General features: G+C 37.6%; 1 protein-coding gene and 1 pseudogene across 3 annotated transcripts in view; both read right to left on the bottom strand.

The window, feature by feature from the left end:
• Positions 1 to 19,006, bottom strand: part of COL11A1 (collagen type XI alpha 1 chain) — a 222,906-nt gene extending 203,900 nt beyond the window's left edge. For all 3 annotated transcript variants that reach the window (XM_047084158.1, XM_047084157.1, XM_047084159.1), the window contains exon 1: positions 18,901 to 19,006. In XM_047084158.1, coding sequence (XP_046940114.1) covers positions 18,901 to 19,006 — 106 coding nt within the window. The remainder of the gene's footprint in view (positions 1 to 18,900) is intronic.
• On the bottom strand, positions 11,044 to 11,592 carry LOC124515718 (superoxide dismutase [Mn], mitochondrial-like; annotated as a pseudogene).
• Positions 19,007 to 24,255: the final 5,249 nt, after the last annotated feature.

The following is a 24,255-nucleotide window of genomic DNA, read 5'->3' as shown; positions in this document are numbered from 1 at the left end:
GAGATGAAGGCAAAAGAGCACAAATTAAGAATTAGAGAAATCAGTGACTCATTAAAAAGGAACAACATCAGAATCATAGGGGTCCCAGAGGAGGAAGAGAGAGAAACAGGGGTAGAAGGGTTATGTGAGCAAATCATGACAGAAAAGTTTCCCAACATGGGGAAAGACACAGACATCAAAGTCCAGGAAGCACAGAGGATCCCATTTGGTTCAACAAAAACTGACCATCAACAAGGCATATCACAGTCCAATTCACAAAATACTCAGGCAAGGAGAGAATCATGAAAGCAACAAGGGAAAAAAGTCCCTAACATACAAGGTAAGACAGATCAGGTTTGCAGCAGACTTATCCACAGAAACTTGGCAGGCCAGAGGAGTGGCAGGATATATTCCATGCGCTGAATCATAAAAATATGCAACCAAGAATTCTTTATCCAGCAAGGTTGTCATTCAAAATAGAAGGAGAGATAAAAAGTTTCCCAGACACACAAAAATTAAAGGAGTTTGTGACCACTAAACCAGCCTTACAAGAAATGTTAAGGGGGACTCTCTGAATATTCATATATATAGATGGAGAACCATCTATCATGCTAATGGTCAACAAAGGAAAGCTGGAGTAGCCGTACTTATATCAGACAATCTAGACTTTAAAATGAAGACTGTATCAAGAGATGCAGAAGGGCACTATATCATAATCAAGGGGTCTATCCACCAAGAAGACCTAACAATTGTAAATATTTATGGGCCAAATGTGGAGGCACCCAAATATATAAAACAATTAATCACAAACAAAGAAACTCATCGACAGTAATACCATAATAGCAGGAGACTTCAACACCCCACTCACAGCAAGGGACAGATCACCTAATCAAAAAATCAACAAGCAAACAATGGCTTTGAATGACACACTGGACCAGATGGACTTAACAGATATATTCAGAACATTTCATCCTAAAGCAGCAGAATATACATTCTTCTCCAGTGCACATGGAATATTCTCCAGAATAGACTATATACTGGGACACAAATCAGCCCTCAACAAGTACAAGAAGATCGAGATAATACCATGCATATTTTCAGACCACAATGCTATGAAACTCAAAATCAACCACAAGAAAAAAATTTGGAAAGGTAACAAATACTTGGAGACTGAAGAACATCCTAGTAAAGAATGAATGGGTTAACCAAGAGTTAAAGAGGAATTTAAAAGGTATATGGAAGTCAATGAAAATGATAACACCATAACCCAAAACCTCTGGGATGCAGCAAAGGCGGTCATAAGAGGAAAATATATAGTAATCCAGGCCTTCCTAAAGAAGGAAGGAAGATCTCGGATACACAACCTAACCTTATGCCTTAAGGAGCTGGAAAAAGAACAGCAAACAAAATCCAAAACCAGCAGAAGACAGGAAATAATAAAGATTAGAGCAGAAATTAATGCTATCAAAACCAAAAACCAAAAAAAAAAAAAAAAAAAAAACCAAAACAGTAGAACAGTAGAACAGGTTAATGAAACCAGAAGCTGGTTCTTTGAAAGAAGTAACAAAATTGATAAACCACTAGCCAGTTTGATCAAAAAGAAAAAGGAAAGGATCCAAATAAATAAAATCAAGAATGATAGAGGAGAGATAACAACGAACACAGCAGAAATACAAACAATAATAAGAGACTATTATGAGCAATTATATATAAGCCAATAAAATGGGCCATCTGGAAGAAATGGACAAATTCCTAGAAACATATACACTACCAAAACTGAAACAAGAAGAAATGGAAAATTTGAACAGACCCATAACCAGTAAGGAAATCAAATTAGTAATCAAAAATCTGCCAAAACACAAGAGTCCACGGCCAGATGGCTTTCCAGGGGAATTCTACCAAACAATTAAGGATGAGTTAACACCTATTCTCTTGAAGCTGTTCCAAAAAATAGAAATGGAAGGAAAACTTCCAAACTCTTTCTGTGATGCCAGCATTACCTTGGATCCAAAACCAGACAGAGACCCCACTGAAAAGGAGAACTATAGACCAATTTCCCTGATGAACATGGATGCAAAAGTCCTCAACAAGATATTAGCCAACCAACTCCAACAATACATTTAAAAAATCATTCACCACGACCAAGTGGGATTTATACCTGGGATGCAGGGCTGGTTCAATATCTGCAAAACAATTAACATGATTCATCACATCAATAAAAGAAAGGACAAGAACCATAGGATCCTCTCAATAGATGCAGAGAAAGCATTTGACAAAATACAACATCCTTTCTTGATAAAAACCCTCAAGAAAGTAGGGATAGAAGGAGCATACCTCAAGATCATGAGCCATATATGAAGGACCCAACATGAATATCATCCTCAATGGGGAAAAACTGACAGCTTTCCCCCTAAGGTCAGGAACAAGGCAGGGATGCCCACTCTCCCACTGTTATTCAACTTAGTATTGGAAGTCTTAGCCTTTGCAATCAGACAACACAAAGAAATAAAAGGCATCCAAATTGGCCACGAGGAGGTCAAACTTTCACTCTTCGCAGATGACATGATACTCTATGTGGAAAACCCAAAAGATTCCACAAAAAACTGCTAGAATTGAAATCATGAATTCAGCAATGTTGCAGGATATAAAATCAATGCACAGAAATCGGTTGCATTCCTATACACCAACAATGAATTGACAGAAAGGGAAAGCAAGTAATTGATCCCATTCACAGTTGCACAAAATAACCATAAAATACCTAGGAATAAATCTAACCAAAGAGGTGGAAAATCTATACGCTGAAACTATAGACAGCTTATGAAAGAAATTGAAGACACCAAAAAATGGAAAAAGATCCATGCCCCTGGATAGGAAGAAAAATACTGTTAAAATGTTGATACTACCCAAAGCAATCTACATATTCAATGCAATCTCTATCAAAATAACACCAGCATTCTTCACTGAGCTAGAACAAATAATCCTAAAAATGTGTGGAACCAGAAAAGATCCCGAATAGCCAAAGCAATCTTGAAAAAGAAAACCAAAGCAGGAGGCATCACAATCCCAGACTTCAAGCTGTACTAGAAAGCTGTAATCAAAACAGTATGGTACTGGCACATGAACATTCAGATCAATGGAACAGAGTAGAGAACCCAGAAATTGACCCACAAATGTATGGGCAGCTAATCTCTGACAAAGCAGGAAAGAATATCCAATAGAATAAAGACAGTCTCTTCAGCAAGTGGTGCTGGGAAAACTGGACAGCAACATGCAGAAAAATGAACCTGGACCACTTTCTTACACCATACACAAAAACTAAAAATGGATGAAAGACCTCAATGTAAGACAGGAAGCCATCAAAATCCTTGAGGAGAAAGCAGGCAAAAACTTGTTTGATCTTGGCCACAGAAACTTCTTACTCAACATATCTCCGGGGACAAGGGAAACAAAAGCAAAAATGAACTATTGGGACCTCATCAAAATAAAAAGCTTCTGCACAGTGAAGGAAACAATGAGCAAAACTAAAAGGTAACCCACAGAATGGGAGAAGATATTTGCAAATGACATATCAGATAAAGGTTTAGTATCCAAAATCTATAAAGAACCTATCAAACTCAACATCCAAAAAACAAAAAATCCAGTGAAGAAATGGGCAAAAGACACGAATAGACACTTCTCCAAAGAAGACATCCAGATGGCCAACTGACACATGAAATAATGCTCAACATCACTCATCATCAGGCAAATGCAAATCAAAACCACAATGAGATACCACCTTACACCCGTCAGAATGACTAACATTAACAACTAAGGCAAAAACAGATGTTGGAAAGGATGCAGAGAAAGAGGATATCTTTTGCATTGCTGGTGGGAATGCAAGCTGGTGCAGCCACTCTGGAAAAGAGTATAAAGCTTCCTCAAAAAATTAAAAATAGAACTACCCTACGACCCAACAATTGCACTAGTAGGTATTTATCCAAGGGATACAGGTATGCTGTTTCGAAGGGACACATGCACCCCCATGTTTATAGCAGCACTATCAACAATAGCCAAAGTATGGAAAGAGCCCAAATGTCCATCAAATGGATGAATGGATAAAGAAGATGTGGTATATATATATACAATGGAGTATTACTCAGCAATCAGAAAGAATGAAATCTTGCCATTTGCAACTACGTGGATTGAACTGAAGGGTATTATGTTAAGTGAAATTAGTCAGAGAAAGACAAAAATCATATGACTTCAATCATATGAGGAGTTTAAGAGACAAAACAGATGAACATAAGGAAAGGGAAACAAAAAGAATATAAAAACAGGGAGGGGGACAAAACAGAAGAAACTCATAAATATGGAGAACAAACTGAGGGTTGCTGGAGGAGCTGTGGGAGGGTGGATGAGCTAAATGGGTGAGGGGCACTAAGGAATCTACTCCTGAAATCATTGTTGCACCATATGCTAACTAATTTGGATGTAAATTTAAAAATAAATAAACTAGTAAAAAATTTTTAAAAATTATTTAAAAATATAAAATAAATAAATAAATAAATAAATAATAAAAATAAAAAATAATATCTAAAAGCACTATGTCCTTAAATATTCAACTTTTTTCAACATCTTTTATAGTTCATGTGAGCACCACCCATATTTCCCCAGAGTTAGAATTCTCTTGATTCCTGCTATCCATTTCTCCTGACCACTTTGGGAAATCTCCTTACAAAAGAATAGAAGACTGAACAGGTTTCCATCTCTAAAGGTCCATCAGATATCATCCAGGAAGTTCCCTGACAGCTTATGCAATCAAATGAGTTTGAATCTGTATTTTCATGTTCACATTTCCATTATTACTCTATAGCATAAACAGACATTAATACACTATCATTGGCATTTTCCCCTTTCAATAATTTCTTTTTGTATTGCAGAACTGTAAGTTAAATACAGCAACTGTGATGTGAGTTATTTAGTAAAAGGTTTGTTAACTAAAATTTAAATTAAAAAAATAATTACACAAGTTTAAAAAAAGTTTCAAAAACTAATATTTTAATGTCTGTCTTCTGATACTATTTCTACATTTATATCAACACATATATGCTACATACAAACCTTGTATTGCAAACAAACATGAAGTATTAGAAAATAAAACATATTGACCTAAATTTTCCCATATTAAAAAACATAGGTTTGAAAGTTCATCTTTAAGTGACTCTGTGGCACAAATAATGTCAACAGAAATTACATAAATTTCCTATGTCCCAACATATGTCTTTGTACCTGAAATGATCAGATTTTTTTTTCTGTCTATAATATAATATTTGTACTATAAAATGGGATAAGTAACTGTTTGAATACATTAATAAATTGCAAGCTTCTAAGATTTTGGTTGTAGAGCTTACACTTAAATATGCCTGGGTATGGGAAGTGTTTAGAGTTCCTTTTATCCCCAAGAGATTCTATAATAAACTTAAATGTTTTGTCATTTTAAACCTATATTTAGAGAGAGTATATATCCCTACAGAAAAAAAAATGAATAAAATTAATATAAGTATCTCAAGGCTCAAGTTTTTGTTGGGCTTCTTGGAAAAACTGTATCATTGCTATTCAAACAAAGAATAGCATTAAATTGATAATGACATGAACAAAGACACATATAAAAGAGTAGCCTGTAGTTTTAGGAATTTTGAAGTTAATTTCATCAAAACCAGGCACCTAAAAAGACTAATGGTAATACCATTTCAGAAAACAGAAACCCAACAATCAAATGTAAATGTACTTCCTTACAATCTCACGAAAATACCAGCTTAAAAAATCAGTTACACAGTGAAATTCAAAATTGGATAGGCCAGGGTAAAAGAAATACATAGTGAAATATTCTGAAGAAGAAGTAATGGAAAAAGTGTGACTCCCACCACAATCCATTGTACCCACATCCCACTATGGACTGTTCATTCTAATTCTGACCTACTTGGTGGTTGAAAGAAATGCATAAATCACAGGTTCCTAGCCTCGATTTAGCACTGATTCGAAATAACAAATAAATTTGCTTTGAATAACAGAATGTATGTTCATTTCCTTAACAACATTTAATATATTTATATGTAGTGTCTTTTAGGTCTTCACCTGCAAACATCACCCATCTACTTTCTAAGTAACCACAAGTCCCACATTATTGCTCTGTTAAACCAGGGAAACAAAATACAAACTCCCATTACCGTTTGATGCAATTATAGTCTCTTAAAACAACTGGATCAATGTGCATGGTGTCCATCAAATAAGTAAAATGATTTACCAAGTGGATTTTTTTTATTTTAATTTTTTCTTTTATTTGAGAGAGATAGTGTGTGCATGAGCAGGGGAGAGGAGTGGAGAGGGAGAGAGAGAGAGAGAGAGAGAGAGAGAGAGAGAGAGAGAGAGAATCCTAAGCAGCCGCCATGCTCAGCACAGAACCCAACAACATGCTTGATCCCATGATCCTGGGATCATGACCTAAGCAGAAATCAAGAGTCAGCCACTCAACTGACTGAGCCACCCAGGAGCCCCTACCAAGTGGAATTGAAGTGTCACATTGACTATGTCTGAAAATATGTAAAATAAAATTAAAAACTATGGAAATTATTTGGATAAGAATGGCTTAGATGCTACCCAAATAGTTTAAGACAACATTTGTACTCCTTGTACTCCAAAAATAACTAATTCTACATTTTGTATAGGGTCTTAAAATAAAATCTCTACCTTTAATTTAAATAAGTCATTACTTTTTATAAATGACAAATAGACTCATAGGAGAAAAATAAATCGGTAAATGAAGGTTGAGGAGGCATGGATGTTAATATCAAGTAAGAAAGGTAGAAAGGCCTCAATTAGATGATGTCTGAGCAAAGTCTAACAAGGCCGAAGAGGCTCCTCTGTCCTGATATTTTGACAGAAGAGCATTCTAAGCAAAAGGAATAACAAGTACAAAGAACCTGATGTAGGAGTTGCCCCAAATGGGAGGAGTTGGAGGAAATGCAAGGAGAAAATTATGTCTTCAGCAAAGAAAATAAAAGCGGTCAGAGAAGTAAGGGTGAAGCAGGTTGGAGGCAGGTTGTATCGGTCCTGGGGATGTTCATGGAGTTTAGATTTTATTCCAAGTTAAGATGGAAACCTACTGGAAGTTAAGGGGAAGAGAGGAATAACTGAATGAGTTCATTTTCCAGACCACTGTGGCTGTTGTGTTGAGAACCGACTACAGAGGGCACTACAGTGGAACAGACTGTGTAGAGAGCAGACAGGAAGCAACTTGCCACTCTCGAGGTGTAAAATTTTGTCAATTTTGCTGTTTTGGACTGAGAGATGAAATACTGGGTCAGATGCTGGATATACTCTGAAAACATAGCAGACAGGGTTGCTGATGGGTTGGATACTGGAGTAGGAGAGAACAAGAGTCAAAGCTACTCAAGCATTTTAGTTTGAACATCATGACTGATTGTTTTGCCATTAGCTGACGTGGGAAAGATGGTGAGAGGAATGGGTTTCAGGAGTTCTGCAATTCAGTTTGGGGCATGCTAATTTTGAGATGACTTAATACATTCCACTGGAAATGGCTAAATAGGCAGTTGGGTATATGAGTCTAGAATTCAGGGAAAATACCTGGGGTAGAAATAAAACTTTGGGGGTGACAACCTATTAACTTTATTTAAACTGTAATTAATTAATGACACTTATTTTAAAACTCTATTTGATATAACTTTCCGTGAAAGAAATCATTATGACTTAAAAAATGCTTATAATAGGGGCACTTGGGTGGCTCAGTTGGTTAAGCATCCAACTTCAGCTCAGGTCATGATCTTGCAGTCCATGAGTTCGAGCCCCATGTCGGGCTCTGTGCTGACAGTTCAGAGCCTGGAGCCTGCTTCAGATTCTGTGTCCCCCTCTCTCTCTGCTCCTCCCCCACTCATGCTCTAACTCTCTCTGTCTCTCAAAAATAAATAAACATTAAAAATTGTTTTAAATGCTGATAATAAATATCTTATCCTCTCAATTAATCTAAATAGAGATCTTGGTCCAATATATGAATCCTCAAAGACAACAACACCAACAACAACAAAAAACTACTTATAATTTATGTCCTAAAACATGCTATAATTTGGATACTAACAAGAATGATCACATTTTTTTTTTAACATTTCATTTTATTATTGAAAGACAGACAGAGTCAGAGCGTAAGCAGGGGAGGGGCAGAGGGAGAGGGAGACACAGAATCTGAAGCAGGCTCCAGGCTCTGAGCTGTCAGCACAGAGCCCGATGTGGGGCTCGAACCCACGAACTGTGAGATCATGACCTGAGCCAAAGTCGGATGGTTAACTGACTGAGCCACCCAGGCGCCCCTAGAATGATCACATTTAAGGTTTAAAAATGTCAGGCTCATCTTTGTCTTTTAACAAATTTTCTAAATATGTACACACATTTTGTTTAATGTATCCCCTTATAAAATAGGAAGATAATTCATTCATATATCTTTCAAGTTCATAATGGCCATAACTCGGTATCAAGTGTGACTGTACTAATTATCTTGGAGAACTTCAGGTGACTTTACAGTGAGCTGGCTATTCCAGAAATAGCATCAAGGCCCCAGTTCTCAGGTTGTCAGAAGACCCAATGGTTGCAGCCAAGTGGAACCAGCTAATATTGATAAATATCAAAGTATATACTGGCTTTGCCAACTTAGCCACCTCCTTGTATTTTTTTTAATTAGTCACATGATTCTGTGCTATGCAGAAAAATCTATCCATACGGTCTTCTGTTATGTGGCCCTAGTCCATTGTCCTAACCACAGCACTCTCCTGATAACACACACGCCCCATGAGAATAGACACTGGCATGCTATCCTTGTAGTCAGGGCACTTAACACTGATTGCACATAGAAGTGAGTCATTTAATTTTCACGGTTATTGAACACCTTAACCCTGAACTTTCTTGTATCATAAAAAGCTTCTATGAAAATTGAAAGCAGAAATAATATCACAACTCTGAGGATGGCAAAGGAAAGAAGAAATGCCAGCTGAGAGGGTGATACTTAAAAAGTTTGGCATTTCTGATTTACAGTGGCCAAACCGATTAAAATGTTTATTATAAAACTAAAATTACAGTTTCAATACAAGCATTTGACTTTAATGTTGAGAAAAGCAATATTTGCTAGTATTTAGTTTATTACATGCTATGGAGAGGAGGATTAGAAAAAAGCATTTTCTATATTACAATCAGCTGATCTATCAAATCAGTTTTTGCAGAGTCATTACTGTTGAGTAATTGAATATTTATCAAATTATCTGTACATAGCAGATAAATAACCTTTTACTTGACTTCCAGTACCCTGTTATACAAGCCAGACACATTCCCATTTTTGTGTGTATTTAATTTCTTGTTACAGAAGATCCATAAGCCCTTGGATGTGCATCAAAATTATCTGTGGAGCTTTATAAAACACCTATGTTTGGAATCCATACAAAATAAATCAAAATCCACAGGGATGGGACTACAAGTGATGGTGATTATCAAGCCCTGTCTTCTTGACTTTAGTAAAATCCCTTGCTTGTGAGGCCATTAATTCATATGATAAACATTTATTGGCCATCTATTATGCTCCAGGTTTAATGCTAGAAGCCAGAGTTTCTTACATAGATGAAAAAGATTCATTCCATGTTTTCATTTTATCATCAAAAATATTCTGTGATTAGCATTCAACTTTGGAGTAACTGTAATGGTGTAGCATGCTTTAGGATGCTTTGCAAGGCCAACTACCTCAGTCTGCATGGTGGAGGAGAGTTATTTCTTTAAGAGATAATTTCTAAATCCTAAGCAAAAAGCAATGGTAAGCAGTTTGGGAGAGTATGTAAGGTGGAAATCATAGCTTGCTTGGAGGCAAAACAGAGACTGACATTTTCAGGAAACCACAACAATATCAGCACTAATCTGTTCAATATACTTTTGTAGACACTGGCAATAATTAATATATATAACCTTATATATATCTATCTCAGGTTGTTAGTTAGGCTATTGAAGAGCAATTCATTAGAGCCTGACCAACACTTTTCACTTCATTCAACAAAGATTTATCAGATGCTAACTGTGACAGGCTCTGTTCTATGTGCTTGGGACACACTAAATAAAATAGACAAAGATACCTATCCTAATGATTTTAGGACTATGGAATGGATAAGAACAGAATACAAAAAATATATAATATTCTTCCAAATTATCCAAAATCTATTGTATCCAAATAGATGTAACCACTATTAATCTTACTAGGCACTTGAAACTTTATATACTCCTTGCTTAAAGATGATACACATAATATAATAATTATAATACATGCATAATATGCAAATTACTTTCTAACCTGAAGAATGAGTGAACTAAAATAATCATGAAGCAATAAATATAGATAGGCTATTCTTTACAATAGTTACTAAGCAAATCAGAAATTCCTAATAGCATACAAAACCGAGATAAAAGTTTCAAAATAAACATATGACAGGAATTTTCCCAATTATTACTTTAACAGATTGATACCACTCTTGGATTAAACTGTTTTGTTCACCAGCAAACAGTGAAATGATGATTTACATTGATGTCAAAGCAACAGTACCACTTCATATGATGTTTCTCTCTATCAGAAAGGAAACTACAATTTTAGAGGTATTCTAGTGAATCAGTAACTTCAAATATGTAGAAGCAACCTTGGAGAGAATGTGCAAAAGTGTTCGTCAAATAAGGAAAGCTAGAGAGATATCCCAAGTCTTTGACTTACAGAGAAGTAAAGAAAGAGAAAATCTAATTACTGCTGACACGACATAAGGAAGTCACTTCACACCACTGTAATTTAACTAGATTTAACCTTGTTCCAGTCCACTGGGCAATGTAAGAAGGATAATTAATAATCTAAATAGTGACAATATTACATACTGTGCATTCTGGCATCTTGGCAGACACTGGGGACAGAAATAAAACTAAATCATAGTCATTACCCCTCAGCAACTCCTTACAGAAGGCTAACATATAAATGAGTAATTTTTAAAATAATGACCTTCTTTTGCAAATTATGTATCTTTTAGTTACATTCTTCCAGTCGATTACACTCCAAACAGCTTTTAGATAATCAGATCTGACACTTTTATAGTGAAGGTAATAAGCATACTACCATATACGTGTCTCCACGTATACTACCATATATGTGGAATAAGACCTGTTGTTCCTTGTGATGGATACTGATCGGAACAGGAAGCAATTTGTAAGTGTCCTTATTACTTAATGAAACCAAGCCAACCACAATCTGAACCTTGAATGCTAACAGACACAGCTGTCAACTTCTCCTTAAATAAGTCAAAGGAAGAAAAGTAACATTTGCTGGTTTCCAGCAACAGCCCTTTTTGTTCTCCACCATCATTAGGGCTTAGGTTTATTCTTGAAAGAGTGGTATGGCCTCCACCACTGAACTTCAATGCAGGCTGAAGAGCTACCTGAATTATAACATCACTTTATGCCAAATCCTCTTTATATTCCTCCTTGGTGGCATTCAAATTATGCACACAATTGCCATGACGCTTACTGTCGTGCAGCTGCATGATTTTGTGCATTAATATTAGGCCCCTGGGCACTATAACCATAAGTCAGGGATGCTGTGTGCAAACATTAGAACACACCATGAAGTAAGCATGGACAAATGATCAAAAGCACGGGCTCTGGAGCAAGACTGTCTAGGTTCACATCCTGGGTCTATCACATAGGAGCTGTGTGACATCGGGCACGATAATTAACTTGTCTGTTTTTCAGTTCCTTCATGGATAAGATGGATATTTTAATATTAGCTTACTTCCAGGGAAATTATCAAAAAGAAATGTGATTCTATATGAAATGTGCTGACAACAGGACCTGGTATGTAATAAGCATGCATTTAGTGTTATGTGAAAATATGAAATCTGATCTAAATCTTGAAGTAGAAGACATTTGCTAGGTGGAGGAGAAAAGAACAGATATTCAGGGAAGGAGGATAGCACGTTCTAAGCCAGAGGAGAATAAAGGCAAGAGATTTAAGATGGCTGAAGTGCAGGGTAAATGGGGGCAGGTTTGTGGCAGGTGGGAAATGGCTGTTCATGAGCCCGGACGTACAGAGGGGTCCCATCGTGAAGGACGCTCTATATCATGCCAAACCATTTGGACAACACATTTATCTTCAAAACCAGTGAAATATTTTGAAGACTCATCAGCATTCAAAAAGAAGAGTGACAGCTCATAGGTTGTGCACCACTGTCAGACTCAAAGAGAGAGGTCAGAGAAAATACCACTTGAAAACACACGGCTCTTCTTTCTCTTCAGAGCCAAGAGCACGAAGTGCAAAAGTGCCTTAGAGCTTCTTATTAGCTTTGTCAGGAACTGCAACCACTGCTCTTTCTGGCAGTCATCCTTTGGGAAGTTGTTTGTGAACAGCTGAGTGAGGAAGGAAAGCCAACCACCTCACACAGTGGAAGGTTCACGCCTGTAAGCCCGGATGCCAGTTTACCAGTCAGACAGAGGAAGGAAGCTTCCACTGACACTCTATGCGCTCAAGTTCTATGAATAGGGACCTTCATTTGCCGGTACAGTACAGGGCCATTCAAGAGCAATTAAATTTGTTTAAAATAAGAAAGAAATGCTTTTTAAGGAAAAAAAGGAGGTTTGAAGGGATTGTAAAAGTTGATTGTGCTAAAGCACTTTTACACAGGTTTGTTTTAGTTCTCAATTGTCAAGTCGTATTTAAGCTGGTCTCTTACTCTGAAATATGATAACCTTTCTTTTCTCTGAGTTCTTTCTCCTAAATTAATAGCACTGTCTCTAATTCCATGCGCAGCAAGCAAAGAGTTTATTTTACCAGATAACAGTAGGTCTGGTGATCAGCCAATGTCTAAAGAACCACTAGCCAAGTCAGTAGTAGGCCAAAGACTGCAACCGATAGATACCACTCGCTAAATCACTTTAAAATCAACTTTCATCTTTACCGGCTAGTATTATTCAGGTTGAGTTTGGAGACAACGGAAAATAGGGGAGAAGAGCCTATAAAAATAAAATCACATTAGGGTTTTGCAAGAAAAAGAAATACATATGTCAGACGCATTATAATAAAGAAGGCTAAAACTAAACTTTATGAAAAAAACTAAAACTTTATGTTCTGAATTAAACTGCAAGAGACGTTGGAAGAACAAAGTCCAAATTTTGGAAAGTCATTATAGTATACCAAAAGCTACACTGAAATCTACATTTAAAGTGAGAGAATTTAGGGAACACTGCAACTTTTTTATACCATCTGTGTATACCTCTCTTTCTTCTTTGCTAAGGGACAAAACTTCAATGGTCTAAAACAAAGTTTGGTTTCCTCTCACCACTCCCAACTCAGGTCACATTTCCCCAGTATCAAATGAGGGAAGTGGAGGAGAAAAAGCAGAAATGCAGATCAGCTCTCAGCCCCCACTCTGCAGTTGCCTTGAATTCCTAATGATTACACCAACTGCCCCTAATTATTTCTCCAAAGGTATGAGGAAAAGAAAAGTATGTTTAGGATACAATAGAATTCTGGCTTTTGAATACCTAAGTATAATCATTAAAAATGATATAAAGTGATGGGGAGAGCTCAGTACTTATAAGAACCCTGTATTCATACAAATTGTTAGAGTTGATCATGAATATAAATATTTAGCTTCCACAGTATCTTCTTCAGGACACTAGGGACATGTACTGCTTTTTCCCTAAAGATAGGAAAACTCTTCATTTGATGGAAATACTAGCCCTACCATTATTGTTGCCAGCACAACAAATATTGTGGCAACCTCTTAAGAGTGTCTACTTCTCTGTAGATTAACTGTCCATTTATTCATGAGGTATAAGTTGTTTACGTAGTCTCAGATGGTTTAACAATCCAAAAGGAAAATTAATTAGAATTTGCACTACTAAGTGCTCTCCTATTTTTCCCCAATGTTTGCCACTTGTTCGGAAAAAAGATTATTATACAAGCAAGTCATAGCAAGTAATAATCAATTCATTATCTGATTTAGTAATAAAACCCTATATATATATATATATATATAATATACATAATATATATATAATATATATACATAATATACATAATATATATATAATATATATACATAATATATAATACAGCCAATCTAAAAGAAACTTGAAAGACACAGAAATTTGACAGTATTTGCAATAAATATAGAAATATATTATGAAATATATTATTTGAAATGCCTAGCCCTCCATTAACAACTTTAGAGTGGATAAAAATATCACATTCCTAATCCAGCAACGAACGTACACGAAAGATATTTTACAAACTATTATGCTTTCTACTCTGATACCAATAATCTTACAGAATCACATAATCAGGTATATTAACAATACAAATTATCAAAAATTACCTTCCTCCAAACTTAAGAAACTCAGAAATTTTTAAATGCATTCTATAACTCAATTTCCTGTCTGATTTTCTTCAATTTCTTTAATTGAATCCATCTTCTCACTAAATCTAAATTCCAATACGTTCGTTTAAGCAATATTTGGTCATTCCATAAAGTCTCAAATCACTATTATTTTGAGATATTTTTGTCACTATTGCTGACCTTCACTCTACTTACTTAGAAAAACACTGAATATTATAAAAATGTTTTTTTTATTTTTTATGAGAAAGAGCATTCAGCTAATAACTTTTCTATGATTTAGTTTCCTCATTAGTAAAGCAAGAAGGGAGTAAAGAGAAACAATCTCTATAGTAATGTCTATCTCTAGCATTCTCTTTTAAAAAATCTTATCTAAACACTTTTTCTTCCCTTGAAAAATTCATCTTTTTATGACACACTCTCAACCAAGCTTGATTTGAGTTCATTCATTATCAGTAAATACACAATGCTTCAATAAATTAAGCAGAGTGAAGAGAGTTTTTTCAGAAAAAAAGCAAATTTCTAGAAAAGAAAGGTGACTACTTAGTTTAGGGAGGTTTTTTGTTTGGTTTTGGGGGTTTCTTTTGGTCAGAAATCCTACCCAAAAATCTGAAAAGAGATTCATGTTTGCCTTGCTATATTTTAGGGATAACTTAACTTGAATAATATGCTCCTTCTATGTTACTCACCCTGAAGTGAACATAGAACCCAAAAATTTAATTAAATAAATTGTAGCAATCATACTACCTAGGTGTATATATTTCTCATTTGCACTTCACAATTGTGTTAACAAATATGAAAATACCTCTTACAGAGTAATTTTTATAAAGTAGAGACTCAGTTAGGTGTTTATTATGAAGTAAATTGTCACTTAAGAGATTAACAAACTTAATTTCAAAACTAATAGACAATTTTGTGATGGTGTCCATGTTTAATTGAATATATATGTGCCCCTTAATCTGTGTAAAACAAGCAGGAAGATGCTTCTCATAAGACACCTAATTTTCTTTATTGTTTCTCTATTATAGACTTTGTCAATTTTTATTTAAAAAACAAGAGGAAAGACAATATAAATAATCCTAGCAGGCACTGCATGTGTTGTCAGAAGTATATCTGATCTTTTAACTGATTTCTGATTAAGTAGCCACAGTGGCAAACTTGATCTCTTTACAAAGTTGGATTAGCACATACCCTGGAAGCCAGCACCATTTCACCTGCTGATCCTGGGCACTCAAAACACTCCAGGAAAGCTCACTACCAATTGTTAACTAGCTTTGAAAGTCCTTTATAAAATTAATCAACTTTTTGCAAGGCACAGTATTGGCTTAACCACCAAAGTTTGAATACCATTTTAATTAGTGAAAAATGATTCAATTACATACTATTTTTCTCAGTATTCAATTATAGCTTAACCCTTTTTTAAACCCTTAAAACCACCACTCTTAACACAATCACAGCATAGTCACTATAAATTCCAGGTAAATCTCAGGTCCTATCTATGATAAACAATGGCCTAATTGATAAAGAAATCCATAAATTTCTGAGATAAAACATTTATGTCAACCACAGGAAAATATATGAGACATAAAATTGAAGTTGATGCAAGTGAATATATTATAAAAATAACACTCTTATATTAAATCATAATAAATACTAAAAATCTTTAATAAGCATGTGAAAGATGACCAAGTTATAGTTTGGATTTGCAAAGTAAAATAATATGATTCTGTATGAGATTATAAATTTTCTTTTAATCCATTCACTCCAAAAACTATTCTTTGTAAGGTAGATGCTTTAGGATCCTAACTATACTTTCTTTAGAGTCTAATTTATTGGCAACCCAGAAATTTTTAAGGCTTTAATGTTTTAAATCCAAGAAATGCAAATTTTAGATGAAAATAGGCTGTTTTAAATTACCTTTTGATTTAGCAACCAAATCGCACCATTGCATCTTAGTGACATCAATAAACTATAGCATATAATACCTTTATTTAGAAACTGGAATGAAATAATATTCATTGTTACTTCAACTGCAAATCTGATGGCTAGTATAAGAACTGGACACTGGGTTTATATTTCCCTTGTGTGATGATTCAGACCAATGTTTCCTTTTTAAACATTAGGATACTATTACTTCCTTTATGAAGTTTATTAAGTGGCAAAATGCCTTCAAGAGTACATTTGTAAATATGTAGCTTCCCACTAGGTAGTAAGCACCTAGCAACTTGATGACACAAATACCAAATCTTACAGTATGACTATACACTCTTGTAACTTTTGAGACATTTCATCAGAAATGACAAATAAAAACAACACATGATCCTTAAACTTTGCTATTTCTCACATTACTTGGTCTTATAATAATAGTAAAGGTTCTTTTTCCACCATTTACTTGACATGGAACTGAAATGTTTATTTAAAAGTGTTTCACATCTGAAGCTAGATTGAAAAGAGCCAATTTATGCAACACAAGTGTAGAAATTTGATCTTTCTAATATCCTTAGAGCTTTAAGGAAGGCCAAATGTGGAAAATAAGACAGAAATATCTTCAGTGAAATAATCCTTGAATGCCTACAATGGTGTCTCCTGAGTTTATATTTCATCTGTCTTCATTGAAGAAACTCTTGGTTTCTCTATTTTTAAATTCAGAGCTGCCATTATGGTACATTTGTCCATATGTGTGTGTAACAAGTTGAAAAAGAAGGAGTATATCTGTTCTTTCTTAATCGAGTGTCCTTTTCCAGCATCACTGTAGTCAGAAGGATTTTAAGAGGCCTATGTGCTGAGGCAGATGCTTAAATTCCAAATAAATTCCAAATAAATTCCAAATAAAACCAGCAGAGGGCAGAACAGCGAACAGAAATGACCAACCCAGCTGGTGACCAGGTACCAAAGGTAAAAAGCAAACTTTTGATGGATTCCACTCTCAAAGACTCTATTTATCCTTAAAAATGTTTAAATGAATGCATCAGAATGATTAGCATAACTCGTATCAAAATTTAAGCACAGTCCTAAGGAGGCTCTGGCTGTATTTACCAGTTAAAGTCAAGCAGAAGAATAATCAACCACAGCCTGCCCCTCAGGAAGGTGAACACCACTAAGCTTGGGGAAGGAACACAGACCTGGTGTGCCAGAGTTCGGCCTCCGGAGCGCTAATTCCCATTAGGGAGAGCTCAGATCTTGGCATCTACCAGGGCCAGACTCAGGTTTCTGCTAAAGCCTGCGCATTTGGGGTTGACAACTTCTTTCTCCCTTGGCCAATCCTCACCACCCTTCTTCCTACCCCCCACTTCTCTGTGCACTCCTGACAAAGCTTGCTTTTCTACTCTAAGCTGTTCGGGCTCTGTTAACTCCAAAGGCGTCTGCCCGCCAGTCGTGTCTACAGCACCTAACGGACCGCTCCAGCCAGATGCCTTTGCGGGAAAGGGCGGGGGAAGGGGAGGGAGGAGGCGGAGGGGAGGAGTGAAGTCGCTCTCCCTCCTTGGGTACTGACAGGGCTGCAGTCTTCCGAGCAGGTCTGGTCATTGAATATTTGGTGGTGCCACGTAGGAACTTTTCCTTACCTCTCCCCTCCCACCCCATCCCAGGCCCCCTCCTCTTCCCTCCCAATCCCTGTTCCTCCTCTCCCACCCCATTTGCTTGGCGAGTTTCATCATTCTCCAAGAGAACTGCGAGTCCAACCTGCAAGAAGAAGTGGGGGGGGGGGGGCGCGAGGTGGGGGTCAAAGTGGAGAGGAGTGGACTGAGATTCAGGGATAAGTGTTCCCCCCATCTTCAACCCGTTCTTTACAACCTGCCAATTTTTTTCCCACTTAAAATCTCTCCAAAACGCCACCCACACCCACACCCACACCCACCCACGCACACACACACACACACACACACACACACACACACACACGATGTTCTCAGTCTTCTAGATTCATCACCTCTGCTTTCTCTTACATCCCTAAAAGTAAAAGAGCCTGTTTCTCACTTTGTTCCACACAAAGAACTTTATCAAGGTTCATTTTATACCCTTTCTCTATATTCCAGCTCACCCTTAAAGAGATACTTCCATTAGTTAGAATCTGAAGAAACCAGAAGATGTGTTCCAAGGGCAATCTAGGGACTAGTCCTCAAACAAAAGCTCTGCACAACTGCCCTTGTGTTCAAGGTAATATTTTTCCTCTTTTCAAAGACGCTGGAAAGTGGTGAAGGGCATTTCAGCAGGCTCTGTGCTGACAGATCTTTTTTCCTGCTACCTCTTCTCCCATTACTGTCCCGCCTACATCCATCTCTCTCTCCAGCCTTCACTTCAACCTGGTGGCAGCTACAATCTGGATTTTATTTAGGAGAATTGTTTTGGGGGGGGGGGAGGGCTTGGGAGGGTGGGGGGAGGAATGGCGGGGGAGGAAGGGTGAAGAGGGGGAGGGGCACAGAATGACAAAGACCGACGGCAATCTCCCACCTCCCCAAAACCACTTTTTTCTTACCTCCTCTGACCTCACTAGCCTGGAAGAGGAAAGTCAGTGCGAGGGTTGTTATGGTGAAATTCCAGAGCCACCGTTTCGTTTTCCACCTAGAGGACCACCGCTCCATCTCCGAGCCCCGCACTCAACCGTGAACTCAGCCCTCGAAATTGCGATTGCAGACCAACTTCGTCCCTTCCCAGGTATCGTCGGGGATGTTTGCTACACAGCCATTGAGGAGGGAGAGGGGGGAAAAGTCAAAGGGCTTTTTCTTTAAAATTCGATGGTTGGCCTCCTTCCTGTGTCTCGCCCCCTCCTCTCCCTCTCGGTTGGCCCCGCCGGCCGGGACCCTCCGATCCGTCCTCCGCGGGGCCCTGCCTTCAGACTGAAGGCAGATAAGGGGCTTCAACCGAAAATCTGAGAGGACTGTGTGCCCCTAAAGGCTTCATGCCGTCAGTGGGCCGGACGAGAGGCTCCGGGCAGCCCCCTCCTCCGCCCACTCCCCTCCCGCGCCCCCCTTACCCCGAGCGAAACTGACAAGCCGGTTGAGGGTCAGACCCAATCACACGCCTCTCGGGCGGCCCCGAGCCCGCCCCCCTCTCCTCCAGCCCAAGAATCAGGACTCCTGGCAAGCCCAGCCCACCAACCACCCCCCATCTCCCGTCGCCTCTCCTCCCTCCTCTCCTACCCAAATCCCAGAGAAGAAATGGGAGGGAGTTACGCGGGACGCGTGCTTGGCTCCAGTACTTTGGGAATGAAAGGAATTGCAGGAGAGCCCCGGAGCCCACAGAGTTTTCAAGGAGCTTCTGTATTCAATAAAAACAGCTACTTGTCTACTTGCACCCGTCTGTTAGCCTCTCGTTCGTCGGCGGGGGAGGGGAGGAGCCCAGCGTCTGATTTGCCACACCGCTGGAGTTCTGGGCTGGCAGCCGTAACCTTATCCTTGTGCAAAAATCTGCTTCTTATAGCAGACGTGGAACCGGAGGATACATTGCTCTGCCCGCTCCGAAAAGTATTTTTATTTTTATTTTATTTTATTTTTTGTGTCTTTAAACTGAGAGTTAGAAGGGATGAAGGTGAGATGGAGGGACCTAGAAGGTCAAAACACTTGATCTTATAGGGAAGCTGTCCTTGGAGATCTGAAACTGACAAGTTTCTCTCTTAAAATGTTTAAATTCTGCACTAGCTTCATTCAGTCTCGTCTCTTAAAGAGCTGAACTGTACCCTGAAACAGGAGGAGAAAGATGTATGGGAGCTGACATTGAGGGGGTGAGTAATTTCATTTTCCAGCTGATTCTGACATGATCCCGGATGAGGGGGCAAGGCGGAGGAGAAAAGACCAGGAAAGCATCTAACAAGAGATCTCCAAGCATTTAGGCCCACAGCGCCTGTAAAGGGCCTCAGAAGCTGACAACATGGTCACCCCACAGTGAAAATAATAAGAGGCAGGTTTCTAAATTCCTTCCACTCACCCTTCCCCAAAGTAACCCACTTAAATCTGGAATATAGATTCCCTGGTCATTTTTTCCAAGTTTAAATTACTCCCTCCTGTTGGCTCCTTTTTGTTCCTTAATATTTCCTGAGATGTCCCTTTCAAAAATTGTCTGGAACAGAGCCCAACAAGGTAGCCAGCATACATTAGGCGCTCAGTAGAGATGGGCTGAGTGAATGGATACATTTTCCTGTTTGTTGACCAAGACTGGGAGCTTTGACCAAGACCTATGCTGAGTATTTAAGACATTTCAGTGCTTAAATTCTCAGTTAAGTTTATGAGGTGCATATGTCCACCCATCTCTAGGAGACTAGTTTTCTGTTAGTTATCAAAATATAGCTCTTGATCCATCATATTAATCAGACAATCCATTTATGTGGTTTAAAAGTTGGAAGGAAGGTCTTCAGAGACTAGTGGAGGCCCAAGATGGAATTAACAACATACATGAGGCATACAAAATGAGGCAACTAAAAAGTACCTTCAACGTGACTGTCACCTTCTGTGACAAAGATTCATTCCCACATCAAGAAGTTAACCTCTTAGGTAACAGGTAAAAATAAAAACCCCACTTTATATTAGTAATCCTGTTGGCAGAATGTTTGGGATGACTTATATGAGCTGTAGAGAAACATCACCAACTAGCTTTTCAGAATCCAACCTCAAGTTATTAATACAACATCATAAAATGATTGAATATCATATTGTGTTTAAATGTGGAAAGTACAATTACTAAGTAAGAACCTTATGATGGAAATATAGGTCAATTTACCACCTTAATTATCCTTCATTTTCTGAAAATGAAAAATGTGTTTGCATTTTCAGTTTCCAAACTTTCTGAAACATGATTTTTCTGTTCAATACTTTGTATATTTATGAACTTATTTTATAGGCTTTCTCCTAGATGTGAAAGAGAAAAATTAATACAAAGTTTAGAAACACATATTTGTGAGGCTGCCAGAATCCTAAATAAACTCAATATCCAGAGATAGATAGTTACAGTGCTTGCAGCAACATGTATGAATGGTATTCCAAATTGTTTCTTAATAGCTCCCCTGATTTACTGAGAATTCCATGGGCTGATACTGTTCTAGAAGGTGAGAAATGATGCAGTCAGTCTAGTAAGCCCCACCTTCTGGTCACATCTCAGGCCTTCTCACTGGGGTGAAAGGGTCCTTTCAGGCAAAGTGTCTTGGGTAAATAGAGTTATTACTACTTTATGCTTTCTGTACTCTGTGGTCTAAATTCCTCTGGCCAAGGCCCAGCTAGGCATAACCTGGGTCTGAATTAATGCCTCTGGAAGGAAATACAGTATATTCATGGTAACGAGTAGGTAATTATGTCTAACTCCTCTAGTCTGTAGACAGCTGCCAGACCTAGAGCCTCCCAAGAGCCAACTCATAGATTTACAGGAGATAAATTCAGCAAAAGGAAGAACAACACTAAGCAACAAAGGGAACAGAAGGAAGCTGGGAGACACATATCTTACCACCTTCAACTTCTCAACAGATAACTTCCTGGGGCATCATTTCCTAGGTCACCTTTCAGCTGGTCCTTGCTGTTTATACGTAGATTCAGACTGTAACAGAATACAACAGTTTTCCTGACCTAGGTCTTTAATTTGGAGCACAGTTAGCTATATGACATTTCTTATCTTGCCACATTAGAAAACAATGTTTGGAGATGTTTGTTCAGCTTTGTAGAATTTGTTCTGATTGTAAGCCTTCAACAACAAGATGGAAACAGTTTAGAGAAAAAAATAGTCACTTCTTGGGGCAGTTGGTTGGCTCAGTCCATTAAGCATCTGACTCTCGGTTTCAGCTCAGGTCATCATGATCTCACAAAGTTGAAATCCTTGAGATCAAGCCCCGTGTCAGGCTCTGCTTACAGCATGGAGCCTGCTCAGGATTCTCTCTCCCCCTCTCTCTCTGTCCCTCCCCCACTTGCATATGCACACACTCTCTCACTCTCTCTCTCAAAATAAATAAATAAACTTTAAAAAAATTAGTCACTTCTTTTGTAGCAGTATTTTAGGTTGACTTGCCATGGTGGCTTCTCAGAGAAACTAGGATAATAATTTGATAACTGAGAAGTCAGATTAGGGGAATTTAAAATTTCTAAACAAACTTCAGCGTTCATAGAGCTTTAGTAAACAATGTGACAAGTTCATAGATCTCCCTTAATATCTTCACAAATATCTAGGAATCCAGAAATACAGATTGAGAGCCAATGTTTTAATTATGGAGACCTCAGTAACCAAATTGGACTGAAGAAACCTTGTCCAGACCTGGATGCCGGTAATACAAATAGTAATAAAGTATTGGAGGTAGAGAGGACTCTATATAATAAGACCTAAATCATTACAGGTACAATTAGGGGAAAGAAGAAATAGATGAAATAGCAAGATTTCAGAAAATGTGCATCATCTTTTAAATCATTTGGCATTCATTCCTCTTTTCTCATACTTATGTTTTATTCTATTTTTGTTACATACAACACAGATATGGATGTATGTAATAAATATTATATATAAAATATGCATATATATGTGCCTAGTATATGTATATACATTTTCTCCAAACATTTTACTATAACTAAAACTATTGCATCAAATTTTACTTATTGAATGAGGAATTATTACGGGGGTGGGAAACTCTTGCACACATCAGAAATACTTAAAATGTTTAAAAGAAAATTGCTGTTGAATATAATCCCTCTCTTACTGTGCCTAATGGTTTGTCTTTCTTGCCCTTTTTTGAACTTAGGTCAATTATTTTAAGAAAGAAATGACTAAGCAGTTTGACATTTATTTTACAGTTTTTCTAATACATGAGTGGTTAAAAATTAGGCTCTGTTTAAAAATGGTGTTAGTCCCTCTTACCTCACAGATGAGCCATTGTACTGCAGAAAGTGGGGGTGGGGAGAGGACAGGAAAGTTTATTTCCATAGTCCATCCTAGCTCACAAGTACCCCATAGTGATGACTGGGTGTTTTTTGGCACCTTTCCTGTGAAACAACTTACAGAACTTCAGAGAAATCCAAATTTAGCCCAATTTCCATGATAAAACAGAATCTTCAGATGAAAAGTTTGGTCTGTTGGAGTGGTAAAGGAGCCAGCTCAGAAATGACAGACCCATCCTGTTTAAAATAACCTAAAGAAACAAAATGTAATGAGCCCACAACAAGCAAAGAATATGGACTCATACATTCATGTGCTTCTCTCTTAAAAACATCTTTTAGTTAGCTATACTTGTTATCATAGTTCTTTTTCATAATTGCCCAAAGTATAGAAAAGGAATGAGAAATGAATGATTCAGGATAAAAACTTGGATATTTTTTGGACCTTTGTCAAGATATTTTTACTCTCTGTATCTTTTTTCTTCTTTATAGAATAGATTTGGCATTTGCTAAGCTCCTGTGTGTCAGCAAAAATATAACATGACTTTTTACAAAGTGGTACAGGACAGCATCAACATCTCTATCAGTAGAAGGAGAAGATGGGGTTTAAACATTTTCATGAACCATGCGTCATGGCCAAAGTAAGTATCACAACAATAATATATGCCGATGACGTTTCAATGTATATGGCATCCCAACTATCATTTGAGTAGTAATCATCTTGATTCACACTAGCTGTTCCTAATAAAATAAGGTTGCTGAAGGTAAGAGTTTTAATTTCTTTAAAGGGATTATTTCCTGGGGCACCTAGGTGGCTCAGTAGGTTGAGCCTTCATCTCTAGATTTCGGCTCAGGTCATGATCTCACTGTTCTGTTCCTGGGATCGAGCTACACCTTGGGCTTCTCACTGACAGCATGGAGCCTGCTTGGGATTCTCTCTCTCTCTCCCTGTCTCTCAAAATAAATAAACATTTCTCTTAAAAAAGAATTTA

This window comes from Lynx rufus, unplaced genomic scaffold (genome assembly GCF_022079265.1).
Source record: "Lynx rufus isolate CCGP_SWC_20201006 ecotype Redwood Valley unplaced genomic scaffold, mLynRuf1.p SCAF_2, whole genome shotgun sequence".
In the NCBI taxonomy this organism is placed as follows: domain Eukaryota; kingdom Metazoa; phylum Chordata; class Mammalia; order Carnivora; family Felidae; genus Lynx; species Lynx rufus.
Note: the sequence above shows the minus strand (reverse complement) of the source record. Positions and strands in the feature narration are given on the sequence as shown.